The sequence below is a fragment of the Triplophysa rosa genome, linkage group LG9, assembly GCF_024868665.1.
Source record: "Triplophysa rosa linkage group LG9, Trosa_1v2, whole genome shotgun sequence".
Taxonomy (NCBI): Eukaryota; Metazoa; Chordata; class Actinopteri; order Cypriniformes; family Nemacheilidae; genus Triplophysa; species Triplophysa rosa.
This window is the reverse complement of record NC_079898.1, coordinates 22833627-22859199: the sequence shown is the minus strand read 5'-3', so window position 1 is coordinate 22859199 and position 25573 is coordinate 22833627. Positions and strand designations below refer to the sequence as shown.

Sequence of the window (25573 nt, the reverse complement as noted above, 5' to 3'; positions counted from 1 at the left end):
TATATCGTTTTTTGTTCTGTTTATAAATGAAATCATATTTTCATTTCCACACATGACTAATTATTAACATTAAAAATATTAGAATATTGGGTTAATAACATACGAATAATTATTTTACTAATATGCAGATTAATAGCTAAAGCAGCCAACCAATAGATTACTTTATTTCATACACATCCTACACATGAACCAATAACAGGCTAGTTACGAAAAGAACAGATATTTGAAAAAAAAGTGTCAATTGTGCACAAACTTGGGTCAAGGGCAGTCAATGATATTTCAATAAACACATCAAATAAAACTTCTCAGCTCCCAGGAATATAAATATGAAGAGCTTGACTTACAAAAGCATCTAATCTAATTTTACTAGCAATCTTTAAAACTAAAAAATAAGATGAGGATGATGCAAGTATTTTGTCATATAGCCTACTGTGTGGTTACTTAACGACTCATGGACGTTAATTACTAGTCTCCTAAGCCTGCAAACTGGCACAGGACTCCGTGAAAATCACAAGACAAGGTCATGACTTTACATACTGTGCTTTCTGAATATTGACGAGCCTTGGGTAATGATGAGAGAAAAAAAGACTACCCATAACTGCACATATTTGTCTCTGATTTACGAGGTGGCAACGAGTGATGCTTAGAAGACGAATGTATAGAACATACAGCAAACATCTAAGTCTTCTTCAAGTTTTATCTCACTTTGATTAAAAATGCTGTTTCTTTGCCTTATGGGTCACTGGCATTCTTTTTAGGCCTGGCTTCACAAGTGTTTATGAGACCACAACTTAATGTTTCGCCCAACATGTGGCGATGAAAGTTTTTGGATGTTTAGAACGAATTAACAAGACAATTTTCTTATTTTGGAAACGAAAATATGGAGCACTGTAGAACATGGTCCAATAAAAAGTGGTGTTATTAACAATTATGTTAAATGTTTAACTGTTATACATTTTAAAGATCGACTCACACGTGTGTTTTAAATATATTTAAATATACTTGGAGCCACTGGAAGCATTTTCCTTTTTATGAGCTTGTCTGTAAACATTTATATAGCCTATTTATATGTTCTAATCTTTAATTGACGAAGATGACAACGTTTTTCTGAACAATTACAATTACGTTTCTCGACCAGTTAAATAAAGAAATCATTACATGGCTCAAAGTTTTCATTATTCAGTGACATTCAGTTATTGAAGTCATGACAAATTGTGATCTAGGGTGCCACCTTGCGGTAAAGAATCGTTATGTTCTCAGTCCCCGATTTTGAGATAAATGCAATTCATTTGCAGCTTTGACAAACATTTCAGAACAGACACGAGAAAGTAAATGCAAACGTGAAATTGCTAGAAAGATACATTTCTGAATCTAAAAACCAATTCTTGGCCATACAGATTAACCATTTTGGTTCCACAGGGAACCTTTCAATTGAGATTGAGATTTTAAGAGAACAATTTCTTTGCCTTTTTATAGAACCGTTTTTTCACCACAAATAACCATTTTGCGACAGACTTTTTGTGAATGTTTAAGGATCTTTATGGAAACATGCAGCTCGACAAATTTAGCACTAATTTTGGAATACGCCATAATGCACTAACACTATACATAACATACTTTTTTTGGGGGGGGGGGCGCACTGTAAAACCGAAACATATCAAATAAACAGCAGTCTTCCTGCACAATATATATTGGATTTAGTTTTATCCAGGACTTACATTTAAAACATAACTTCTAGAAGATTTAGTAAATGTCTTATTGGTTTAGAATGGTAAAAACACACTGTGAATCGTAGCACACTATTGCTGGTGTTTTGGTCAGCACTGTGCATTTCCTGCTTGCTCCGTATAGTATCGCAGCTTCATCGTTTTCCCACTGCAAGGCGCCATGACGTCATTGCAGTGTCAGTTTTATTTACACCAGACTCCAGCTGTCAGATTGATCCGTCAAACAGAGCGGACGCGCGTGTCCGTGGGTGTGTAATCGCCACGTGATTCGGCTCGCCAATGTCCTTCTACAACCCACTCAGCATCATGGCTGCGGATGCGCTCCTGCCGCACCGCATCCCTGGACCGCGTCTCGCGCCCCTGGTACTCCTGATCATATCCGCATTTCACACACCGACCCACGGGCTGCTGGGCTTCCGACCGGAGGACACGGGCGGAGAGCTGTCCGTGCAGGACGGGGTGTTAAAGGCGACCGAGGGTACGCGCTTCGTGTTACGCGTGTACTATGCAGCATCTCCGCAGAGGCTCAACCGGACCGTCAGCGGCGCCGCACCGTGGATCGCTTTTATCGAGGAACCGGAACCGGGCAGAGAGGGACAGGCGCATCCCAAAAGAAACTTATGCGTGGAAGAGAGCGCCAGGAGTTCGGATATAGAGCTGCTCGGGTCTTTCAAGTCTGCGTCTAGCCAAAACTCCATCCTGGTGGAGCTGCTCGCCAAAGACCTCCGCAGAGGAGAGAAAATCAAATATTACTCGATGTGTGCCTTTGACGGAGTGAAATGGGAACACTACAGGACGAGAGACTTCTGGCTGGCGGTGGTGGAGCGGCCGCCCCACGCGGACGGATGGATGCAGGCTGGTCTGTCGGTGATGCTGCTCGCGTTATCCGCGCTCTTTAGCGGGCTGGTGATCAGTATGCTCGCGCTGGACCCGGTGGAGCTCAGAGTGCTGCAGAACAGCGGCACCGACAAGGAGCAGAAGTACGCGCACAAGATCGAGTCCGTGCGCAAACACGGCAACTACGTTCTGTGCACCTTGGTTCTGTGCAACGTGCTCACCAACACTTTCCTGGTGGTGTGGATGTGCCAAATCCTCGGACACACGCCTCTTTCCATTGCGGCGTGCACTTTTCTCATCTTCTTCATTGGAGAGATCCTCCCGCATTCCGTCGCATCCAGACACGGGCTGGCTATTGCATCCAAGACCATATGGCTGACCAAGATGCTGATGCTGGTTACTTTACCCATCACCTATCCCATTAGTAAACTACTTGACAATATGCTGCACCAAGAAATCAGCAACTTTTACACACGCGAGAAGTTACTGGCCATGCTGAGAGTTACCGATCCATATCATGACCTGGTGAAAGAGGAGCTCAACATCATACAGGGAGCACTGGAGCTCAGGACCAAAACTGTCGAAGATGTTCTGACCCCCCTGAACGACTGCTTCATGCTTGCTTCGGATGCCATTCTGGACTTTTACACCATGTCCGATGTGATGCAGAGTGGATACACCCGCATCCCTGTTTTTGAGAATGAAAGATCCAATATTGTCAGTATTCTGTTTGTCAAAGATCTGGCATTTGTTGATCCGGATGACTGTACCCCATTGAAAACCATTACTCAGTTTTACAAGCACCCGCTGCACTGTGTCTTTAACGACACCAAACTGGATGCAATGCTGGAACAGTTCAAGAAAGGTAAGCTGTCTGTAGTACTTAAAAATAATTTCTATTCAGATAGAGAAAACTAATTTCTTACATACATAGTTAACAAACTTTAAAAGCCCTGGTTCTATGGGACCATATAGTTAAAGAGATAGTTCACAAAAATCTGTCATCATTTATTCACCCTCATGTCATTCAAAACCTGTATATGACGCTTTCTTCGGTGGAACACAAAAGAAGATATTTTGAGAAATGTCCCACGTGGTTTTGTATCTATACAGTGCAAGTCATTGGGTTCCAATGTTGTTTGGTTACAAACGTTCTTCAAAATATTTTCTTTAGTGTTCTGCAGAAGAAAGAAAGTCATACAGGTTTGGAAGCTGAGAAATGCTAAAAAAAACATTTATTGTTCCTTTAAATATAAACCAGTGGCATCATATTTTAAAATCTCATTAAAATTGAATGCATTAAAATTATGCATTAAATTGAAGTCAATATTTATTATTTATGTAATTATTTAATATTTCATCATTTAATGTTTGACTTAACACGTGTAATCAAAATACTGAATTGAGTCTTTTATGGCATGCTGCAGTCCTTTTGCTTTGAGGATGTAGTGTCAGCGTCCCTTACAACTTCAGCTAACATCTGCAAAGGGGCTGAAATCTGGACTGCAATAATCTGAATGTGTTTCTATGGCAACAGTATTCATTCCATCATCATTACTCAGTGCTCACCACAAGAGCAGGTATTAGCCACTGTGTGCCCGAAGATGAACACATCTTGACACACATTCAACAGAATCCATAAATGACTATACAGTCTTGCAATGACGTGTGTGGAACACAGAAATTAATGCAGTTTTCTGCAGGTCCTGCCCTGAACATTGTTGCATTGTTTTCCACTTTGGCCTTTACGACTGCAGCACAGTGCCCGTTATGTAATAATGTCTATTAAGATATAAAGCGCTCTCTATGAAGGAACAGAGTCAAAGCTGCTGAGAGCAGCAGCAGAGCACAGAGTGTCATAATTCAGAGTCCTAATACAGTAATTTGTCAGATTTACCTCGCCCACAGGGCACAAGAGTTAGCGGATTTGCCTCCTCGCAGGGTACAAATACTCAGTAGACAAGGCAAAGGGGTAGTTAAAGTTATCAGTTCGTGAAATCCTGGACACAGCTTAAAGGGATAGTTCACCCAAAATTGAAAATGCTCATCCTCAAGTTGTTTCAAACCCGTATAAATTTCTTTATTCTGAGGATTTTCAGCACAGAACAACATTTAACAGGGCACTCTAAACCACAATTGAGCTTAATCTGTGAGCAGACCTGACTGAGCTCATCACTGAGGTCAAAAGACCATGCATTACATTTTCCATGAATCAATCTATTAAAAAATATTTTTCTAAGAATTTAAAATGATGTCAGACTATCAACATCTATGTTTACCCTAAGAGTGCTGTAAGACATATGAGCCGCAAGGAACAGCTCACCCCCATAAAATGAACAATAATAATTAATACTCACCCTTGCGTCCTTCCCAATCTGCATTCTGTTATTCCCTGTGAAACAAAACAGAAGAATCTTTGAAAAAATGTAAACCTTGTATGTCCAAATTTATCAGGAAATGGAACTTTTTAAATGATTACATACAGTGTTGTCAAAGTTGACAAGCACTTTTTAATCTTTTTAGATATCTGCAAAACCCATTGATAAGCAAGCATAAAGGGTGACAAATAACGATTCATGGCAAAAAATTAAAATCACGGAATATGGAGAAAAAAGGTTTCAGAAGGACAGCACCGACGTAACACTTCTAATTGGCAACGTGTCATTTCTTAGTATAAAATCACCATACAAGTCATATTTTACTTTCCTCAACTTTTAAAGCAAAATTTAAGATTTTGCAAAATAATACAAAGTTGGCATCACTTGAATTTAACCGTGACTGATGACAACCATGTTTTTGGTCCATTTTGAAACTTTACAGCCATGGACATTATAAACTGTTGTAGTATGGAAAACAGTTGAAAGCTCTCCTTTAGGGGTTCCATTTAAAAAATAGCTCAGGGTTCTGTGAGTGCTTGTCTGTACAGAAGCATCATGGCAGTTTAGCTGCAGCGGTGACCTTTTGGTCCAATCACAGTCCCAGCTTGGGCCCATCAGCACAAAAAGAGCAGCTTCCTCATACTGTGAGCACCCAGGCTGTCAATCTTTTAAGTTTATGCCCCCTGTGAACACATTCCAGGGCAGATAATGAAATATGCAGGCTCAACCTTTCTCTATCCAGTCATAGGACAGAGGCTGAACTGCAGGTAAAGGTGAGGCTGAAGATAATTATCGTCTTTCAAAATAAGTCTCGAGTCTTTTCAGCTGCTGTACAGTAGAATGTAAAACATTACCTTTAATACAAATATCAGTTGTTTGGAATATCATGTTTTAATAGAAAGTGCCCGAGTCTTAGTTCATCAAAACTGTTTGAAGGTCAAGTGTATGAAATTTAGCGGCATATAGTGGTGAGGTTGCAAATTGCAATCAACGGCTCACTCCACCCCTCCTTTTCGAAGCACTACGGTGGCTGACACAGAACTAAGATGTCGTCACGTTTTCGCTTCTTTTCCGAAGAAGATAACGTAGTTACGAAACGCATATGTAGAGCAGTTTGTCCGTTCAGGGCTACTGTAGAAACAACATGGTGAATTCCATGTAAGGGGACCCACGGTGTGTGTAGATAGAAATAGCTTGTTCTAAGGTATTAAAAACATAACGCTTCATTGTGCAAGGTCTTTATACACCTCTGAAGACACAGTTATGTTTATTATATTGCATTTCTGTCAATAGATCCTCCAAAAAAATGACACACTGGACCTTTAAACGTAGATCTAAACTATGTGATACATTTGTTGATGCATTACATGCAAAACACTTGGTATGTATAAAAGTGCCTTAGGGTTGAATCAAGCAATTACATTTTCACTTTAAAAGTCCCTGCAGATCAAGCTTGTTGGCACTACTAGACTCTTTTGAAAAAGTGTGAAATGTTTTCTCGTGCAGTTTTCTGCATCACGCTGTGCTTTATTTAGCGTTTTCTCCCGTACTGCTCTGCGAAGCATCACGAGTGGAGCGGTGCCAGATTTAAAGAGATAATTTGCTGGCACAGCACTAGAGGGAATCGCAGGGACATCCGTGTGGGCTCAGAAGCCCCCCGGCTCTGCGTGTGCGTTATATAATAGTGTAGTGATGTAATGCAGTCTCCTGAACATCAGCTCTGAGATGTATCGTGCTGAGTGCTGCATTGCCCTTGTTTTCCTGCCGACTCCTGCAGAATTCTTTACTATTACTAGAGCGAACCGTTGCCATGGAAACCACCGTGAGAACGAGGCTTCCATCCGTCAGCTTCTCTCCATCCAAAAGTTGGGGGGGAAGGATTATTTCATTTAATCCACTCTGCATGAAATGATATTCCAAATTAGCCGTCTGATGATCAATAGGGATATTGTGTGTGGTAGCCGGTTTGATCTGGGAATTCAAATAACAAAACTGTAAACAACAGTGATCATAACTTTAGATGACCATGAGCTTTAATGAGCACATTTGAAAGGGTTCATATTATGCATTATGAATCTTAATATAATTATAATGTTTTTGCAGCTCGGCTTTAATCATTTTGAAGGGATGCTTGCTTTCATTATACTATAAATTCATTTATCTCAAAAGATGATATGACCCCTTTAATAAAACCAGCATTTTAAACATTTTGTGAAAGATTGAAACATCAAGTCAGAAATTCATGAATGTCTCAGCACTAGCACATTCTAACAGATTCAGGTTTTAAGCATGGTCAGCTTTATCATCAGAGCTGCAGGGCTTCACAAACCCCATTGCATAATCCCTTAGCACTGTTTACATAAGGTCAAGTCTGAATCTTTGAACTGTCATATTTAATCTCTTCATGAGCTTTCATTTAAAACGTTCTGTATAGCGTGTGACAGTCATGCACAGCTCAACCCCAGCAATTATACAAAAAAACTCTCTCTGCACCAATAGAAACTAAATACGCAAGCATCCAAACTATAAAATAAATGGAAGGGGATTCATTGGGGTTTTATTTACTTAAGTTATATGACTATTGATTTTAAACACTTTGCAAAATAACTTTATTGATTCATGGATTGATTTAAGAACACGTCAGATTTGTTACATTAGTTTAGGATAGACATTTTTTAAGATGCAATAATGATCAAATGAAAACATCAGATTAAAGCTCCTCAAAGAATGTGAAAGACAAAATAATCAACAGTTATAAAAATGGAGTTCTGAAATGGACTTTAAGTTCTGAAAGCAATGCTTTCAGAGAGGTAACAGTGAAAATGAATAACAGTGTTAGGGTGACCACCACCCAACAAACGAAATGTGGGACAGTTAATACGTTTGTGTAGGACATTGTGGGACACTATTGTAAACAATTTTTGATATAATAATAACAGAAGGAAAAATTGTATATATTTTTTCTAATTAAAATAGCTCGTAAAAATAAAAAGTCATTCAGTCCATTCCAGCTACAACATAATTGAGATACAAATAAACAGTTATATAACAAATTAATTTTAAGGGCGGTTTTAAGGTTTCCAGTCCCTTTAAATGTTAAGCACAGACCAGACATGGACTTATCATCATACCAAGGTTGTAGACAATTGGAAGATCTTGCCAAAAAGAGAAAATTAAATGAATAAAGAAACGGACAAATAATGAAAAGGTTTCGCTTTTTTTGGAACTTTTTATTTTTGTTTTTGCGAAACATTCACATCTCCATTTTCAAACCCTTAACACATAAAGAAAAAAAATAATTAAAAAAAATAAAAAGGTTTCGCTTTCAAAGTTTCTTGTTAAATAATGCATGTCATTATTTGCAAATCATTTTTATTTTAATATGCTTCACAACCTATAAACACAGTTTCAATGTCACACAGTTTATAATGTTTTAGTGACTTATCCGCCAAGTTGACATTGGAGGGATCGCCACCCGATCAACAGTTTGATTGGTGGACATCGCAGCCTCATCCATAAGATAAAAGTCAGGCTTTAAAAAATATTGCGTTTGTATAAGCTTGTTGGACACTGGTGTTCACCGGGTTGCTGCCTTGGACACGGGTGGTCACCCTAGTGTTAACCCACCCATAAAGACAACTTTCAGCCATCTGAATCTAAATAAACTTAAAATTACTTAAAAATGATCATCTATGTGAGTGATTGCCAAACTGGGGCATGCAAGGTGACCTGTAATAACCTGTTTGATACAGTATAAGGGTGTCATTCTGTACAAAGTTTAAAATGATTATTATATAAATAGTCTAATATATACTGTATAATATGCAGTATATGCTATATAGTCTAGTATGCATGTTTGTATAATCAGAGAGGGTACACTGACAAACCTTAGGGGTATTCTGCCAAATGCATAAATGTATTTCATAACAAAAACGTATGTTGAGAACCACTGATTTACGTGAACCTATGACCACTCACAATCAGGTAAAAAAACTGAAAACTGTATCAAGCAAAAGCAATTGGCATGAGGATCATGATTTTTATTACGAGAGACACAGCTGACCATAAGGGAGGTTTTTTTTTTTTTTCAAATCACACTGGTTCACGATAGCAAACGTCATACGCATTCATGTTTTGTTATGATAAAGAATGAACTTTCTTTCTCCGACACTGTAAAGGGAAATCTCATCTGGCTATCGTACAGAGGGTCAACAACGAGGGTGAAGGAGATCCTTTCTATGAAGTCATGGGCATTGTCACGCTGGAGGACGTGATCGAGGAAATCATTAAATCTGAGATTGTGGATGAAACTGACCTCTACAGTAAGTGTAATCTTTAATAAACCAATCAGCGGCAAGGACCTAAACCTACGCGTGTCATTATGACTACATTTAAATTGCTTTGTGGCAATAATTGCTTTGACAAGATTACCACAATGACAACCTGCCATTAAACATCTTATTATAGGCTTTTAAGCGACATTTAAACAGTACAAAAATATGAAGCATAAAGCTAAACCGTAAGAGAATAGTCAATACAAGCAAGGATATGCAATATTTCGTTCTCTTTAATTAAATTATATTGAGTTATAAATGGCCTGGAGATCAATATAACTGTTTACTGCGAATCCCTTTTAGCCAATATTTTACCTTTTCAGCACATTCTTTATGATATCTATCACAGCACAAGCTTAAGCTTGCAGTAAAGTTTAATATATGTAAAATCCACAACCTGCTTTTTAAAAGTGAAATGTCTTAACTGTCATTCTTCTACCTTTGGTGTTCTGGCAGCTGATAATCGTTCCAAGAGAAGAGTGTCTCACCACGAGAGGAAGCTGCAAGATTTCTCCATATTTAAACTGTCAGAGAGTGAAATGAAGATCAAAGTTTCGCCGCAGCTCCTTCTGGCAACACATCGCTTTCTGGCAACAGGTATTCTTGAAGTCACGGGGGGTTATTGGAGAGAGTGAAACCATTTGTCCAGTGCCCATTTCTCGAGAACGGTCATTTCAGACTGTTCAGACAGACAGAGCCCAATGATATCAAAACAAGACTTTTCTAGCTTTTGGTATGAAATGTCTGCTCTAATGCGCTCCTAAAATTTGACAACCACAACTTTTGTTGAATATAATTTCTTTCTCGGAATTTGTTTGAGGCACATGATTTAAGATCCGAGCACACCATTTACACATTATGCATATTTTTGTTTCCTTCCTGTCTGTAGAAGTAGAGCCTTTTAAATCAACACATCTCTCAGAGAAGATCCTCCTGCGATTAATAAAACACCCAAGCGTGGTGCAGGAAATCAAGTTTGATGAGAAAAACAAACGATCACCAAAGCACTACCTCTACCAGCGCAACAAGCCTGTGGATTATTTCGTCCTCATATTGCAGGTATTGTAAAGTGGACTGGTGCCGAGAAACGTTTCTAAAGACAAAGATTTTTCAGATTTGTAAGGAATAAAGTGAGAAGGTTTAATAGTCCAAGTTTGAGGCCACATTCAAATTTAAACCTGGAAATAAGTTTTGCGATTTTGGAAAACAGTTCTCCCATAAACTTGACATCGTGACTCCTGAAAATACTTATATTAGTATAAGTGGCACTAATATTTACTCGTGGTCATTTAAAAAGACACCCTCAGAGGAAAAAAAGGTTTTATATAGTCGTCTTCTGCTGTTAGAGAAACTTCTCTTCAGTGTTGCATTGGGTTTATATTCACTCAGTTTTCATTAATGGGAAATTGATTTCAGTCTCAGGAAGGAGGACAGTAATGCATCATTAATTTCCATCTATATTCCTGTAGCTCATATGGTAGAGCGTAACACTAATAGCACCAAGGCTGTGGGTTCAATTTCCCAGGAAAGTCTGATATAATGTATACCTACTGTAAGATGCACTTTAAATTCTGCCAAATGCAAAAACGTGAATCTCTTTCCGTCTGCAGGGCCGAGTGGAGGTAGAGATCGGAAAAGAGGGATTGAAGTTTGAAAATGGGCCATTCACATACTACGGCTTACCCGCTATCATGACCAGCCTACCCACAGGTTTGTGCACCGCAGTGGGACACAGTCTCATTAAATAAATCAACTTTAGTAAAATATTAAAAACTGAGAGGCTTACATGACCCCTCTAGAACTGCTCTCCTGAGATCATTCCGACAGAAAATCGAAATAAAGCATCTGTGGAATTCTTAGGAGAGTAGATTCGGGTAATTAAAGCAGAACACACTCAGGCGAAATGACATTATTATATAAGGAGGAAGATCTCACCATGAAAACGCAAAAATGGATGGAGCCATGAGTCCTTGTGGAAGAGATTCATTTAAAGAGATTCTGTGTTCAATCTAAGCTACTGTAAATTTGCAGATACATGCGCACACACACCGACACAGCTTCAGCCTTCACTAATGAGATGTGACATCTACATGGGCATCTAAAATAAAGGCACAAAGAGAGCCTGTGTGTAGTTTTCTGCTCAGACAATCACGCTTTCAGTATTAAACAAACGCAACAACAAATCATTTTAATAAGATGTGTCGGTCGGGCTATTTCTTTGAAAATGCTTGAAGTGTATTTGACTCAACTTATGGCAAAGAGATAAACATTTACGCAATGCGTTTATGCGTTTATGCATTCAGCAGATGCTTTAGCTTTATCCAAAACGGCCTGGATTCAAGCTTTTATCAGTATGTGTTCCATGGGTTTGAAAACAATACTCTACCAAATGAGCTACAGTGATATATGTAGCAACTAGATTTATAGCAAAAAATTCACTTTTACTGGTGATGTATAGTCCACAGATCACCGTCTCCTAGCAGCGCCCTCAATCATTCTGATACAACAATACACGGTGGCAGTCTGGGTCAACTGAGTATCAGCGGAGGACCGTATTTACCAGATTATTCAGTTCGCCAGCTCACAGACCTACAGATTATTAAGGTAAATATAAAACATTTAGAAGACACATTTAGAGTTGAATCCAGATCATATATCCCAAAACCATAGAATATAAGAAATTACAAAGAAAATAAAGCCTGTTTTAGGACCATTTTCCTTTGCGTTGTGACATTACTTCCATGACAAAATAAAAAATCTTCTATGGTATTGTGAAGCACCTTTATTTTCAAGAGTGTATATGCAAATATTATGACACTGTGCAAAAAATATGCAATTTGATAATCTGCTGTAAATATTGCTCAATCACTTAATCTTTCTTCCATCCAGATCAGCCGTAACCATTACCAGAACGCCCTCACAGCTTCACGCATGGACAGCTCTCCACAAACACCTGACGCTGACAGCCACGCGGCCGGGGAAAGGATGACCATCCCCGAGACACTTTCCAACAGCATCGCCCTGCCCCTGACAGAACCACGGCCCCTTTTCAATAGATATCATCAGCACAGTCACCTCTACAGACAGCAGGACAGCACCACTAAACTAAACGAGAGGAACCGCATCGTTCGTGAGTGCAAGGCTTATTCATTTATACAGTAGCATTAAAAGTGACATTAAAGTTCATCTGGAGCTAGCTCATCTCCAAAGTTTTTACAAAATGTCAACATATATACAAAACAATATGGACAAATATGTAGATATCAAATAAAGATATAAAGTAAATGGTCATCTTTATAGTACGCAAGTGGTACGAGACAAGACATATTTACCATGTCTGATAACAGAGATTTTAGCAGTGATTGCATGATCACGGGCTGTAGAAAATGTCTAAATAAAAGTGAAATATTTCAGATTCAGTGCACCTAAATATTTTTACCATAGCATATCGATATACATTTTTCTGAAATCTGACGTTTCCATGCTACATGAATTCTGTGATGGAATTAACATGATGTTGTTCATGAGGGTGTCCAAGTTTAAGAGCAGACAGATGGCCAAACACTAATCTGCTTACCAGTTCAACTAAACAGATTCACGAAAAAGTTGAGTTTTGTACATTTGTATATTTTATAAAAATATAATAACATTTCGAAACAAAATCTGAGAGTCATATTTGACAAAGTGACTGCAAAATCTTAGTTTACTTTAAGCAAAAATCAAAAGAGTGCAGTTCATGTTGCTAGACAGGCCTATGCCCTGGGCTTTTAGCAGATATAAACATTTTAAGCACTCAAAGAGTCTTTCTCTACTAAGAAAATTGACCAAAATCTTAAATATTTAGAGGAATGATACAAATTGTTGTTCACTGAAATGCTCTCTTGAATGAAAATGTTCACGTGCCACTGACCTAAAGCCTTAAAGTAAACAGACAGTAGTGCAAATTTATTGAAAAGAAACTAGTAAGCATACCATAAGTTCACATTAATGTCTTTCAAATGATGTCCACGGGCTTTTCTATCAGAAGCATCATCACCATCAGAAGAAGAATCTTACCTTGAATAGACATGGGTCATGGCCTTAATTCAAAATAATGCATCAGATTCAGGCTGGGTCTGCACTGTCGATAAGGGATACAACTCAGTTATCTGTTTCTTTAATTTTCAAGTTTTCAAAATTCAAGTTTTTTTCCTGGCTGTGATGTAAATCCTAATTAAACAAATTAAAAGCTACAAACGTATTGCTTGTTCTTCTCTTGCGTGTCATCAACTGACCATAGCTCTCCGGCTCCCCCTGTAGGAAGTAAGTCAGACGGACAGAAGAGTCCCAGTGACTCCGTGTTCCTGAGGATGGATGACATCCCATACATAAGAGAAAATCGGTTGGAGAGAAAAAAAGGAACTGGTGGGTAAAAGTAATGTTTTTGTTTTAGAAGACATGTTGTAATGGTCATATTAAGTCACGTTTGTACCAATAGGTCTAATTCAAGTGCATGAAAGAAAATATTTACCCAAACAAAACGATTAATCGCATCCAGAATAAAAGGTTGTGTTTACACATGTCTGTGTACTGTGCATATTAATTTTGTATTTATAAACACAAAAACATACACATACATGTTTATGTATAGGAAATATTTAGATGTGTTTATTTATATTTACCAATAATTTAAATGATGTATTAATGTTTATATTTTTCTTAAATAAATGCATGTATGTGTGTGTGTATGTTTTTGTGTTTATAAATACAAAATGAATATGCACAGTACACAGACATATACTGTATGTAAACAAACTTTTATTCTGGATGCGATTAATCAGAGTTCTGAAGACTTTCTTGATACCTTGACACTTATGGTACTTTGTGATGTATTTGAAGCTTGAATGTTTCAATTTCCATTCACTGTATTTGCATTTAGGTGCAAAAATAGAACAATATTCATCATAAGAACCAAAGTCATACAGGTTCAGAATGACATAAGGGTCAATAAATAACGGCAAATGTTTAACTTGGGTGACTGTTTCTTTGAGGGCGTTGGTGGTTGATAGTGGGTGGTGAATGAAGCTTTGCTCTCTCAGTAAATGCACCTCAGCTTTCAAACATTAGAGTGGCTGTTTGACAGCGAGCGGGATGTTTGACAAACTGCAGAGATAGGAAATGCATAAGTTCTCGTCTCTGTTTATATGACCTATAGAGGAATGTTGACACCAGGCTAGACCTGTCCATTTCAACTCCGCTTGTTATGACTGGAGGTTAACAGGAATTACTAAATCAAAAAATCACTGAATCAGTTTGAATGTTAATGGGGAGGGAAGAGAAGACACGCAAAGAGATGATAAAATGAAATGACAAGAGCAACCATTCATTTTCCAGTTCAGTTTAGGACGGTGATGTTGGCTGGTTGTCATAGTGTGTCCAATCTATTTCAGATACTATGGCCATCCCCATGGAGACAGGCCTGTCTACATCCCAGCTCATCAGCTCTCACTCTCTGGCTGGCTCGGATGAGAAGCTGGGGAAAAAACTGCTACGGAAACTGAGTGTGTATCAGTTGCCAAGCACCTGTACCTGTAACCCAGCTACACACACATCATTTACCTAACCCACACACACACGTTTTACATATCTACCTAAATATCTCCATAGGCTTCTATTGTTTTTATACACAGCTATGTATATTATAACCTACTCTTAACTCACAGTCACACCCAATTCTCTCACCGACTCTCACTAACCCAAAAAGCACACAAACACTGCTTCATAGCTGTTTCTTAGCAACCAGCCAGGGATGCTGCAGCCATTATAAACTGTATATGTTAACAATAAAAGACTCATTCACTCACTCATTCAGAATAATGCTATTCATTTACCAATGATATTGATGGATTCGGTGGATCAGATGGATCAGTTGTGCATATGAAGGACAAATTAGACAGTTTTTCAGTTAAATATGACAAAGATAATAGGGTCAATTCAAAACTAAAATTTTGATGTCGCTTTCCGCTCTCCAGGCAACAAAAAAAGAAAGAAGTCCCATGATGGAGATAAACCTCTGGACGACAATCCTGAACTTTCCCAGGTGAAGACCTAGCATTTAATTCATGGGTTTGCTTCTCTCCCTGTTTCATCCCACCGATGTGAAGTCTTCTCCAGCCTTTCATTGGGTCTTGGGTGAGAGAAAGCACAACCCAGCTTACACAGTCCACCACAACAAATGTAGCATCATGAAACTTTCACCTCACACACCTGGAATTTTTTTTCTTGAGGAATATGCTGTTACAACAAGCCTGAATTTCCTATCGTCGGGCCTCCAACATGCAGCAAGACACATAGACTGTGTGATCTGACGAGATGCTACAGTACTACACAGCCGTGGATGGTTTATGATGATGTCATCTCCAGTCACTGTGGTAATGACACTCTGACCTTTGACCCAGGCGAAGCCAGCAAGCACAAGCCTGGTGACATGAAGCCAACCATCTGACCGATGAGGCCCGAGCCTCTTGAGTCATGACACGTGGTCATCTTTCTGTAGAATTGTCTTGAATTATTGACAAAGTGTTAATTGTGTTTCGTTAATTGCGATTGTTGTTTTACATCGTATTAGATGAGAGGTATTCGTCAGGTTGTGCCTGGAAACTAGTTACGAGAATTTATTGATATCAAAGCACTTTGAGAAAGTTCCAGATCTGACCCTTTTATTTGATATTCTGTTGAATAGACTTAAGCTGAGCTGTTGACAGAGGCCTATATTAGGTAAATACTGTCAGTAATTTTATTTCTCAAAGGAGGGCATATTTGTGAATTTAATATATACAGTATATATACAGTATATAAGCCTCTGAATATAATATTTTATTTCATATTTTCATTCTGCTCGACATCACAGTCTTATTTCTAAGATTTTTGCTTTTATTTTGCACGTTTTGAGACATAGATAGATAGTTAGGACATAAGCAAGCCATAACTTGAATAAACTTGAAAGCATTGATACGCTGTAAAAAATTGTTTGTTTTTTGTTGTTTCAACTGAAAAAATATGTTACCTGGCTGCCTTTAAATTTTGAGTTAGTTCAACTTAAAAATATTTGTTATGTCAATGAATTTAATGCAAACTCGTTGACTAATAATTTTAAGTTGACTTAACTTAAAATTTTAAGGCATCCAGGTAACTTATTTATTTTTTAGTTGAAACAACATTTTTTTACAGTGTAAAATATCACCTCAGACATTGACAAAGCAATATGATACAAGTCTAGTATTTTTCTTTTTCTAAGATATGAATTAATAATTTACCCCCCTAGCAACACGCTAAAAATATCACCCGCATTTCGTCTGTTGCTTTAATGTTTTTCTTATAGGATCCAAGTTTCATTTTTTCAGATGAGTAAAATATCTGAGCTGCCATTACCGGTTCACTGCCATCACTTTCCTAGCATGCAGGTCATGAAAAATTAACCAATCAGCTCGTCCCTGCCAACGGGTCACATGATTACATTATGTCAGGCACGGGGGATTATAAAAAGGGGCTTGGATGTTTTATGCATGGAAGGCTTTTTTAATGAGTATGTCAATACCTCTCTCTTGCATGCGTGCAGCAGATACCGGTGATATATATAGACCGCCGGGCTTTGGGTTTCAACCTGTGACAAGGGAGACTCGGCCTCTGAGCTGTTTGAATCAGTGAACTGTGACCTATGACACCACCAGGGAGTCTAAGCACAAAGCACAAGGACTGGAAAACCTCTGGATATCTGTTTTTCCCTATAGGCTATTTATTACTTCTTAAGAGTTAGTAGCAATAACAGAGCTGCAGATTATTTATCCCTTTTATATAAAAGTTGCTTTGCATCTTGAGTATCCGAAGTGAACTGGACGTGCCTGCTTGCTTTCAGGCCACTTGGACAGTTGCTGTTGTGCAATACTGTGAGCTCAGCCCATTGTACAGAGAGCACATGCTGAGACGGGGGGGGCGGCACCCTGACGTCACAATACTGCATTGCAGGAAGGAACAGTTACGCATGCTGATGTCTGGATCGACCCACAAACATTTCTGTACCACTCAGCTGGTGTAAACACAGACAAAATCCACTAAAGCCCTTCTCACAAACACAAACTCTGATGACGTATGTACATAAGCCTTAAACCGTGGGTATTTGTTAAAAACAACATCTCTCCAGCACACGCTCTCTGTATAGTGGGTTGGCCAGAGGATAGATTATATGTTTCTACAGAGTTTATAGAGACTTCTATTTAAGAGCATCTAATGAATTGTGTATGACTTTACAAATAAAACTGACGGTCTCATATAAAGACAAAAATGAATATCAGATGATTATAAGTCTTGATGTGGCGCTTGAGAATGAAAAGTACCACTACGCTCCCAATAAACTGAAGTTCGAAAGAAATATGATTGTGTTGTGATAACCTTGACTTGCTTATCTTGAAAAGGTTAGTTCTTGTTCGAAGCACTAAACAAACACTGAAGCAACAATGATGATGACATAAATGGGGCACTTTTATGGCGCCTAGATATTGGGTCTTGTTAAACATTGCGCTTTATTAATATCGACAAAATTAGCCATAATTTCATTTCGGTTGCATGAGAGAAATGTCACCGAGGTCTTACAACTGCTTGGCTATTTCAGGACGATAACCTTTGCTGGCTGTTATTTTGAGGCAGAACACATGCCTTGAACACGCTCATCGTGAAGTGCGTTAAAAAGGGTCTACCATGGGCTCAAGAGCGTGTTCTTAATATATAATGTAAAAAAGCAAGGACAGATTACATGTTCGTAATTTATTTCAATTAAATAATTCACTTTGTTAAGCATTTTATTTGTTTGTGCACATAGAGCTTCGTGATCTTACAGGTTCGATTTGGCGAGACTGGGCAGGAGAGTGACTGTATAGTCGCACTATTCAATAGACACAGCAGTGCATCAATGGGTCTGATCACATACACAGCGGATAAAAAGATGGACAAGAAACAGCAATCGGACACAAAAATAAAGTGCAAAGCAATGCCTGAGGTCTTCATAACAGATTTTCCATTACAAATGTTATCAAAGATGAACATTTTTAATCCAAATCACTTTTCTGTGTAATTCACTGCCTTGTATCAACAGCTGTCATAAGTCACATCCCATGATAAAATAGATGTGATAATGTTTGACGGGATATTAACGCAATGGCTCACCAAGCAGTTATTTGAGGTGAGAAACGACCATTTGATTTCAGGGTAAAATGTTGCTTTCAATAATTTAAGGTGAGACCACCAGAGAACATAAATCATGCCAGAATTAACAACAATACAGTTTAATGCCCCTGGTCATTCAAGTTCAAAAGCGTATCCGTCCACATGAAGTTTTAAACACTGCATATAGCACTAAACACGCACATTCTCCTTCAGTTGTGCTCTTAACACAATTACACCTTCAAAAACATGATTAGAGAAAAGTTTAAGACAGGGCCAATTCCTTTATCTTCCCAACAGCTCTGACTCGTCAGTGTGATAACATTTAGTCACACCTAACTGCTTGAAAATCTTGAAAACACGATGGACCTTCAGATTTATTCATTTGATTGAAAACACCTCCATGAAGTGCTTTATCATACAAACAAGATGTCAAATGAACACTACAGAGAACATTTAAACATACTCTCTTCTGAAAAACATACAGTGGGAATAAGGCGAAAGGAAAACTTTTCTGGGACCTTTAAGAATAAAAGTGTTAAAACAGGATGTCGAACTTCTAAAGAGATTAGGGTGTGAAGGTGTGTGTGTGTGTCTATGTGCATCTGTTTCTGTGGACACACACACACACACACACAGGAAGTGTAGTAGAGGTGCTTATTGGACTCTGGTGACGGCCTCATGAATAGACTCGGCCACATAGTCGATGTTTTTGGAGGTGAGGCCACACATGTTGATGCGCCCGCTTGCCATTAGGTAAACGTGCTTTTCTTTGATCATATACTCCACTTGCTTAGCTGTAAAACAACAAAATGTAAAATTATGTAGTACATTTGTATGTAAACTTTTTTGGAGGATCTATTGACAGAAATGCAAAATAATATACATAACTATGTCTTCAGAGGTGTATAAAGTCCTTACATAATGAAGCGTTATGTTTTTATTACATTAGAATGAGCTATTTCTATCTACATACACCGCGGGTCCCCTTACATGGAAGTCGCCATGTTGTTTCTACAGTAGCCCTAAATGGACAAACTGCTCTACAGAGCACATTTCGTAAATGCGTTATCTCCTTTGGTAAAGAAGCGGAAACGTGACGGCGTCTTTGTCCTGTGTCAGACACCGTAGTGCTTCGAAAGGGAGGGGTGGAGTGAGCCGTTGGTTGCAATTCGCAACCTCACCACTAGATGCCGCTAAAATCTCCACATTACTCCTTTAAAAATAGTGTTCTACATTTACATTACATTTATGCATTTGGCAGACGCTTTTATCCAAAGCGCATTTAGTCTATACATGTCTTTTTTTATCAATGTGTGTTCCCTGGGATCGAACCCACAACCTTGCGTCATTACCGCAATGCTCTACCAACTGAGCTACACAGGAACAAAAGGTTCTAACCTTTTTTTCAAAACTAATTTCTTAAACCAACTGGCCTCAAGCCAGAAATAAATGAACAGAGATGTAGGGAGTGGAATGTCCAAAAGACAGTTCTTACGGTTGAGTCCCGTGAAGCTGAACATGCCGATCTGTTCGGTGATGTGCTCCCATGTTCCTGGAGTTCCTAGAGACTTCAGCTTGTCCTTCAGCTGAGCACGCATCAATAGCACCCTGTCTGCCATGGTCTTCACATTGTCCTTCCTGTAAAAAATGTGGGTGAATCTCATAATACCTTTCCAGTCTCAGATTAAATGACATCAAATGGGTTTACATTTACCATTCAGCAAAGAGCTCAGGGCTGTTAAGTGTAATGGCGACCAAGCGCGCACCCTGGGACGGAGGGTTGGACCAGGTGATTCGCACAATCTTCTCCATTTGAGACAGGACATGGTTTAGGTTGTCCTGGTCCTTGGCTACTACGGTCAGATTTCCCACTCTCTCATCTAAGGAGGTCATTATTGAAAGTCATCAAAAACCATTAGATGTCATATATATTGCATCTGTTTGTTGAAGCCACTTACTGTACAGGCCAAAGTTCTTCGAGAACGACTGAGCACAGAACAATTCAAACCCATGGGACATGAAGTAGCGAACAGCCCATGCGTCCTGATCTAAATTTCCTGATGCAAAACCCTGATAGGCTGAATCAAAGAAGGCAAAAAGATTCTTCCGCTGGAAAGACAGAAAACAGTAGATGAAGCTAGATAATAAGTCTATTACATCAATAGCAAACAAATCAATCAATAAAAAAATCATGAAAACTCCATTAACATTTTTGTTTTAAGCCATTCAGACTGACTCAAAGAAATTAAAGGGATAGTTCTCCCGAAAAAGAAAATTCTGTCATCATTTACTCACCCACATGTAATTTCATACCTGTATAAAGGTATGAAAGTTCAGTTCTGAAACATCATTGACTACCATAGTAGTAAGAATTAAATGGTAGTCAAAGGTGCCCCAGAAAACTGTTTGCGTTCCTAAATTCTTCAAAATATCAAATTTTGTGTTCAACAGAACAAAAAATATTTTTAAAAATTCTACTATGGTAGTGGATGATGTCCCAGAACTGAAAATGGCTAACATTCTTCCAAATATCTTTCTCTGTGTTCATCAGAACAAAGAAATGTATACAGGTTTGAAACAACCTGAAGGTGTTCTAGCAATTTACACCTCAATTTGTGAACTTTTCAGGAGCATTCCGGGTCCTGTTTAACTATGACAATTATGATAATAAACACTGATGGCTTTGTGTAGTTATGCACGTTTACTCCATATTTTTACACTGCACTTTTAGACAAGAGTAGGTTGTTATTGCAGGTTGTGCTTAAATCCTGTCTTCCTGTTACATGACATGCAAGTTAAGGTCCATTTTTGTAGCATCTGTTCAAAATTTCTTCTTTAGCAGCTTTTTATTTTTGGTCTCTCACCTTCATGATGTCAGCGATCTTCTTCCATTGGTCCTGGGTGGGATCTGTTCCGGTGGGGTTGTGAGCGCAGGCATGCAGCACAAAGATGGAGTGATCCGGTGCACTCTATTAGAAAATATCAGTATATGTTACATTTACTTTCTGTAACTCATTCCTGTGCTACAACGCCCTGAACAAATGACATGTGATTCTGTGTTAGTGAAACAGAATCACACAGAAAACAATATGCAAGAACTGCTTCCGATGCATGTTACTTTGTCAGATGACAATGGTAACTAATATCAGTCACTTTAACACATCAAAGGGTTTAGATAACTTATCAAGAACTAATCACAGAGAGCTTTTTCTGTTATAGGCAATAGGCAGCTAACCTCCAGGTCACCCAGCAAACCTGCCAGATCGAGTCCACGCTTCTCTCCGTCCCAATATTTGTATGGACGGATGTCCTCAAACCCAGAATTAGAGAAAACTGCATTGTGATTCTCTAAAACAAAGGAAAATAACTGAATTAGCATACTCAGGAGACTCTCGGCATGTAAACATTTGTTCTTTTGAGAGTTAACATTTATGTTTAATAAACTGTAAGCAGTTGCATATTATGACATAATGAAATTTCTTGTATAAAGTGTTTTCTGAGTGGTATTTGGTCCTGTTCTTACCCCATGTGGGTGCAGACACATAAACTGGAGTTTTTGTGTTATCAGTTCCGTTGTACCAACGGCGAAGAAACTCTGCGCCGATCTTCAGAGCGCCTGTACCACCCAAACACTGAACAGCACCTACCTACAATAAAACAGCAAAGATTTCTCCATCAGAATCATCCTTAAACAGAAAAACATGTATAACCAGGGTGCAGAAAAAAAACTGTTTATTTACTTTCCAACTTATTTACAAGTCACAATTGTCAAATGTGAGTTTTGGACCCTGTGTGTAACATACAGTATACTTAGTACGTTAACTTACTAAGTCAACTTTGAAAATAATAATAATGTAATTTCTAACCCGGTTCTCTCTGATGGCAGGACTGTCAGCTCCGAGGGCGATCTTAGAAGCGCTGGAACGGAACTCTGGCAGGCCCAGGATGGGGAGGTACTCGTGGTTCAAACTATGATCTTCAGCAATAATCTTCTCCACTTTTCTTACAACAGGGAGAACCCAGGGTTGACAATCATCTGTTCTGTAGGCTAAAGAAAAGCAAGATTTTTTTTAAACAAATTTCTTTCTAATCAATATCAGTTGCTTCTTAATAGCTCCTTTTTATCTGAGCCGTGTCTAATCACAATCTGTGAACTTTTACCAAAGAGCATCAGAAAACTGTTGAGTAGATACAATTGTGTGTTGCTCACTTCCCGATGCAAAGGTTGACAAATCGTGAGCAAATTCTATATGAATTGTAAAATATTCATTACCACTCAAATATGTTTACCACAACAAAATATTGCACATGTTATATGTTTACCACAACAAAATATTTTAAGTTTTTCAGAATTAAAGTTCTACTTATAATCAAATCAGTCAAAAATGTAAAAAAACATAATCTGTATTATTAAAATGTTTATATTTATGTTTTTATATGATACAGTTTAAATAAAATTCTAAAATAAATTCCTGTAAATTCCTGGTAAATTTCAAATTTGGAAAGTTTCTGGAAATTTAACCGGGAATCTTCCGCCCCTTTGCAACCCTAGTTGTAACTATGATGCACAGCAGTGACTGAATGTATTAAATATTAGATCGAAAATTGATTTATTATGCAATGTTTCAATGTTTAGCATAATCATTCATCTTTAAAGGACAAGGTTACTCGAGAGGAATTACGACTCCTGCAATGACACTGAAAACGCAACACAGGAAGGAGGGGGTTAAAACGTCTACACAATCATGACTCAGGGATTTTTTACAGATTTTTCTTCACAGCGTGGCGCAAAACCAGAAGGGCCGAGCTGCGGTGTCTGCAGGGTGCAGGAAAAGCAGAAGATAAAAGATAATCCCTGCAGAATCCCCACAGGTCAAGCTCTCTACACAGATCAGGAATGACTACACATAACAACTACTCCTACACAATAATACTGTTGACGTAACAAAACCTAGTCATCTCCGGATAACGGCATTTCACGTCACTAATCTCCATTAGGAACGACCCCTACCGGAATAGTAACTTTAACCCCTGACATGGATGCATAACCTTAAATGAATAGAGACGACTTTCAAGAAACACTAAGCATCCAGAGGCTTGCACAATCAGGATCATAAGATCAAAGGGTTTCATGCAGACAGATTTTTAGAACCCCGTAAACAGATCACACATAAAAAGCACATTATGAAATGATTAGCATAACATGGCATTTCTTCTTATGTGGAATGTCAAGTTTTTTGCTTTAATGACAGCATTCACTTTTTAAATGTCAGATTAATGTGACATGGCTTTAATTTAAACTAGGGCTGTCAAACGATTAATCGTGATTAATCGCATCCAGAATAAAAGTTTGTGTTTACATAATATACTGTATGTCTATGTACTGTGCATATTCATTTTGTATTTATAAATACAAACACATACACATGAATACATATTTAGGAAATATTTACATGTATTTATTTATATTTACTAATAATTGAAATTATATATAAATGTTTATTAATTTTTAGATTTTCCTTAAATATATGCATGTATGTGTATGTGTTAATAACTACAAAATTATTATGCACAGTACACAGATATATATTATGTAAACACAAACTTTTATTCTGGGTGCGATTAATCGTTTGACAGCCCTAGTTTAAACTGACATGCATGTAAATTAGTAAATTTAACATCAAATTCCCTGCAGATAAAACCTTGACAGAAATTATAATGCATTTAATGGTTTTATAATAGCTACTAATGGGAAGTTATATTGCAGATAAGAATCAAAAGCACATCATTTAATCCTACTAAAATGAGGCTAAAAACTACAAAAAATATTTTTGCAATATTTGAAATGCTAAACAGTATGAATAGAAACAGTTAGAATGTAGTATTGTTTTTAACGGGATGGCTTCACATCAGACCAGTGTGCATGAAGAATGTCGTGTTATTGGATTTCAGGAAACAGATGCTCTGTGGTCACCTTCATCATCATTTCAGAAGTCCTAAAAACACCTAATTATATCCAATACAGAGAATGACGGAATGTAAATTCAAAATATGGGGATTAGATCAACGCAAAAAGGTATGTCAGAGTTTTAAAATGTGCATTATGCAGACATCTCAGCACATAAACAATGTTATATGTGTATCTGTGTTTAAATATGTTTATAAAAAGCACATCTCTCACCTCCGACTCCAAGGTTCACCTTGTTGGGACTCTGATCCTCGCGGAAATCGGCTGTCAGTTTGAACACTGCGACAGGGTCAGCCTGCGGGACTTCACCAAATATCGACATGGTACTCTATTAATATTTGTGTAAATTTAAGAAACGGGGAGAGAGGAGACGGGTACACAGCGTGATGGAGACTGGCTGACTTTAACCTTCAGATGTGAATTTGAGCAATGGAGGGCAGGCGTGTCGAAATTAACCAATGGAGAGTATGAGTTCGTGATCGACTCTAAAATTAACCAGTCATCTGTTAGTATTGGAAGGTCAGGCCTCTATGTCATCAACTACGCGCTCGATGACACTGCGGGAACCAATGAGAAATTGAAAGTGTTTGAGTGGCGTCCGTTCTGACCAATAACACAGAGGAGAGGGCGGGCTGCGTTTGCTTCAATAGGCAGCTTTCCTCCCATTCACACCCACAATTATCTGTGGTCCATATGAATCTCGTTTATGATTGTGCAATTTTATGGCTGTTTTCTGTTCTTACCAAATGATTCATAATATCCTGTTTAATTTAATACGATGATAGCAGTAGTCTGTAAAACCAGGTTATTTTGACACTTTTAGAAGCAGCAATCTCTCTGCATGTTTTGGAGGCAAATAAATAAAACCATATATTAACGTCTATTAGTGTCAATCTCTAATCAACAAAAAATGCTTACTTTACTTTAGTGTCAAGGACGTCATCATCAAGTTTGTATGAATCACTTCCGTGTAGCTACAAGGCGGGGATGAATGAAATATTTTGTATGTCACATGCTAGTATAACCACAAGGTGGCAGCCCAGGCCTTTGCTGCTGTCTACTAAGAAAACACTTATGAGCGGTTTTACAATCTCATGGTCATATAAATCAAGGCCATGGAGGGAGGAGGAA

General features: G+C 38.2%; 2 protein-coding genes across 3 annotated transcripts; one reads left to right on the top strand and one right to left on the bottom strand.

Moving 5' to 3' along the window:
• The first annotated feature begins 47 nt into the window (after window positions 1-47).
• On the top strand, window positions 48-17674 carry LOC130559587 (metal transporter CNNM1). Its single transcript, XM_057342760.1, has 10 exons — window positions 48-3429; window positions 9121-9264; window positions 9733-9873; window positions 10166-10335; window positions 10887-10986; window positions 11735-11880; window positions 12166-12406; window positions 13576-13680; window positions 14706-14816; window positions 15288-17674. The coding sequence occupies exons 1-10, from the start codon at window positions 2007-2009 to the stop codon at window positions 15365-15367; spliced, it is 2661 nt and encodes an 886-aa protein (XP_057198743.1). The 5' UTR covers window positions 48-2006; the 3' UTR covers window positions 15368-17674.
• Window positions 17675-18060: 386 nt separating this feature from the next.
• On the bottom strand, window positions 18061-24882 carry got1 (glutamic-oxaloacetic transaminase 1, soluble). 2 transcript variants are annotated; one of them, XR_008963604.1, is made up of 10 exons: window positions 24656-24882; window positions 22341-22522; window positions 21998-22121; window positions 21710-21822; window positions 21339-21443; window positions 20433-20583; window positions 20189-20354; window positions 19970-20112; window positions 18807-19268; window positions 18061-18754 (listed from the first exon to the last, which is right to left on the bottom strand). XR_008963604.1 is itself a non-coding variant. In XM_057342877.1 (9 exons), the coding sequence occupies exons 1-9, from the start codon at window positions 24762-24764 to the stop codon at window positions 19129-19131; spliced, it is 1233 nt and encodes a 410-aa protein (XP_057198860.1). In that variant the 5' UTR covers window positions 24765-24882; the 3' UTR covers window positions 18061-19128. The 2 variants fall into 2 exon arrangements, 1 of the variants encoding a protein (XP_057198860.1); XM_057342877.1 differs by having other exon boundaries at window positions 18061-19268.
• Window positions 24883-25573: the final 691 nt, after the last annotated feature.

Coding starts and splice junctions, on each gene's coding strand:
- got1 (XM_057342877.1), bottom strand. CDS start 24,764: ATGTCGATATTTGGTGAAGTCCCGCAGGCTGACCCTGTCGCAGTGTTC. Junction 22,523..24,655: donor GGTGAACCTTGGAGTCGGAG/GTGAGAGATGTG, acceptor GCTTTTCTTTAG/CCTACAGAACAGATGATTGT. Junction 19,269..19,969: donor CAGCTTCACGGGACTCAACC/GTAAGAACTGTC, acceptor GTTGTTTTACAG/CTAAGCAAGTGGAGTATATG.
- LOC130559587 (XM_057342760.1), top strand. CDS start 2,007: ATGTCCTTCTACAACCCACTCAGCATCATGGCTGCGGATGCGCTCCTG. Junction 3,430..9,120: donor GCTGGAACAGTTCAAGAAAG/GTAAGCTGTCTG, acceptor GACACTGTAAAG/GGAAATCTCATCTGGCTATC. Junction 14,817..15,287: donor AAAACTGCTACGGAAACTGA/GTGTGTATCAGT, acceptor TCCGCTCTCCAG/GCAACAAAAAAAGAAAGAAG.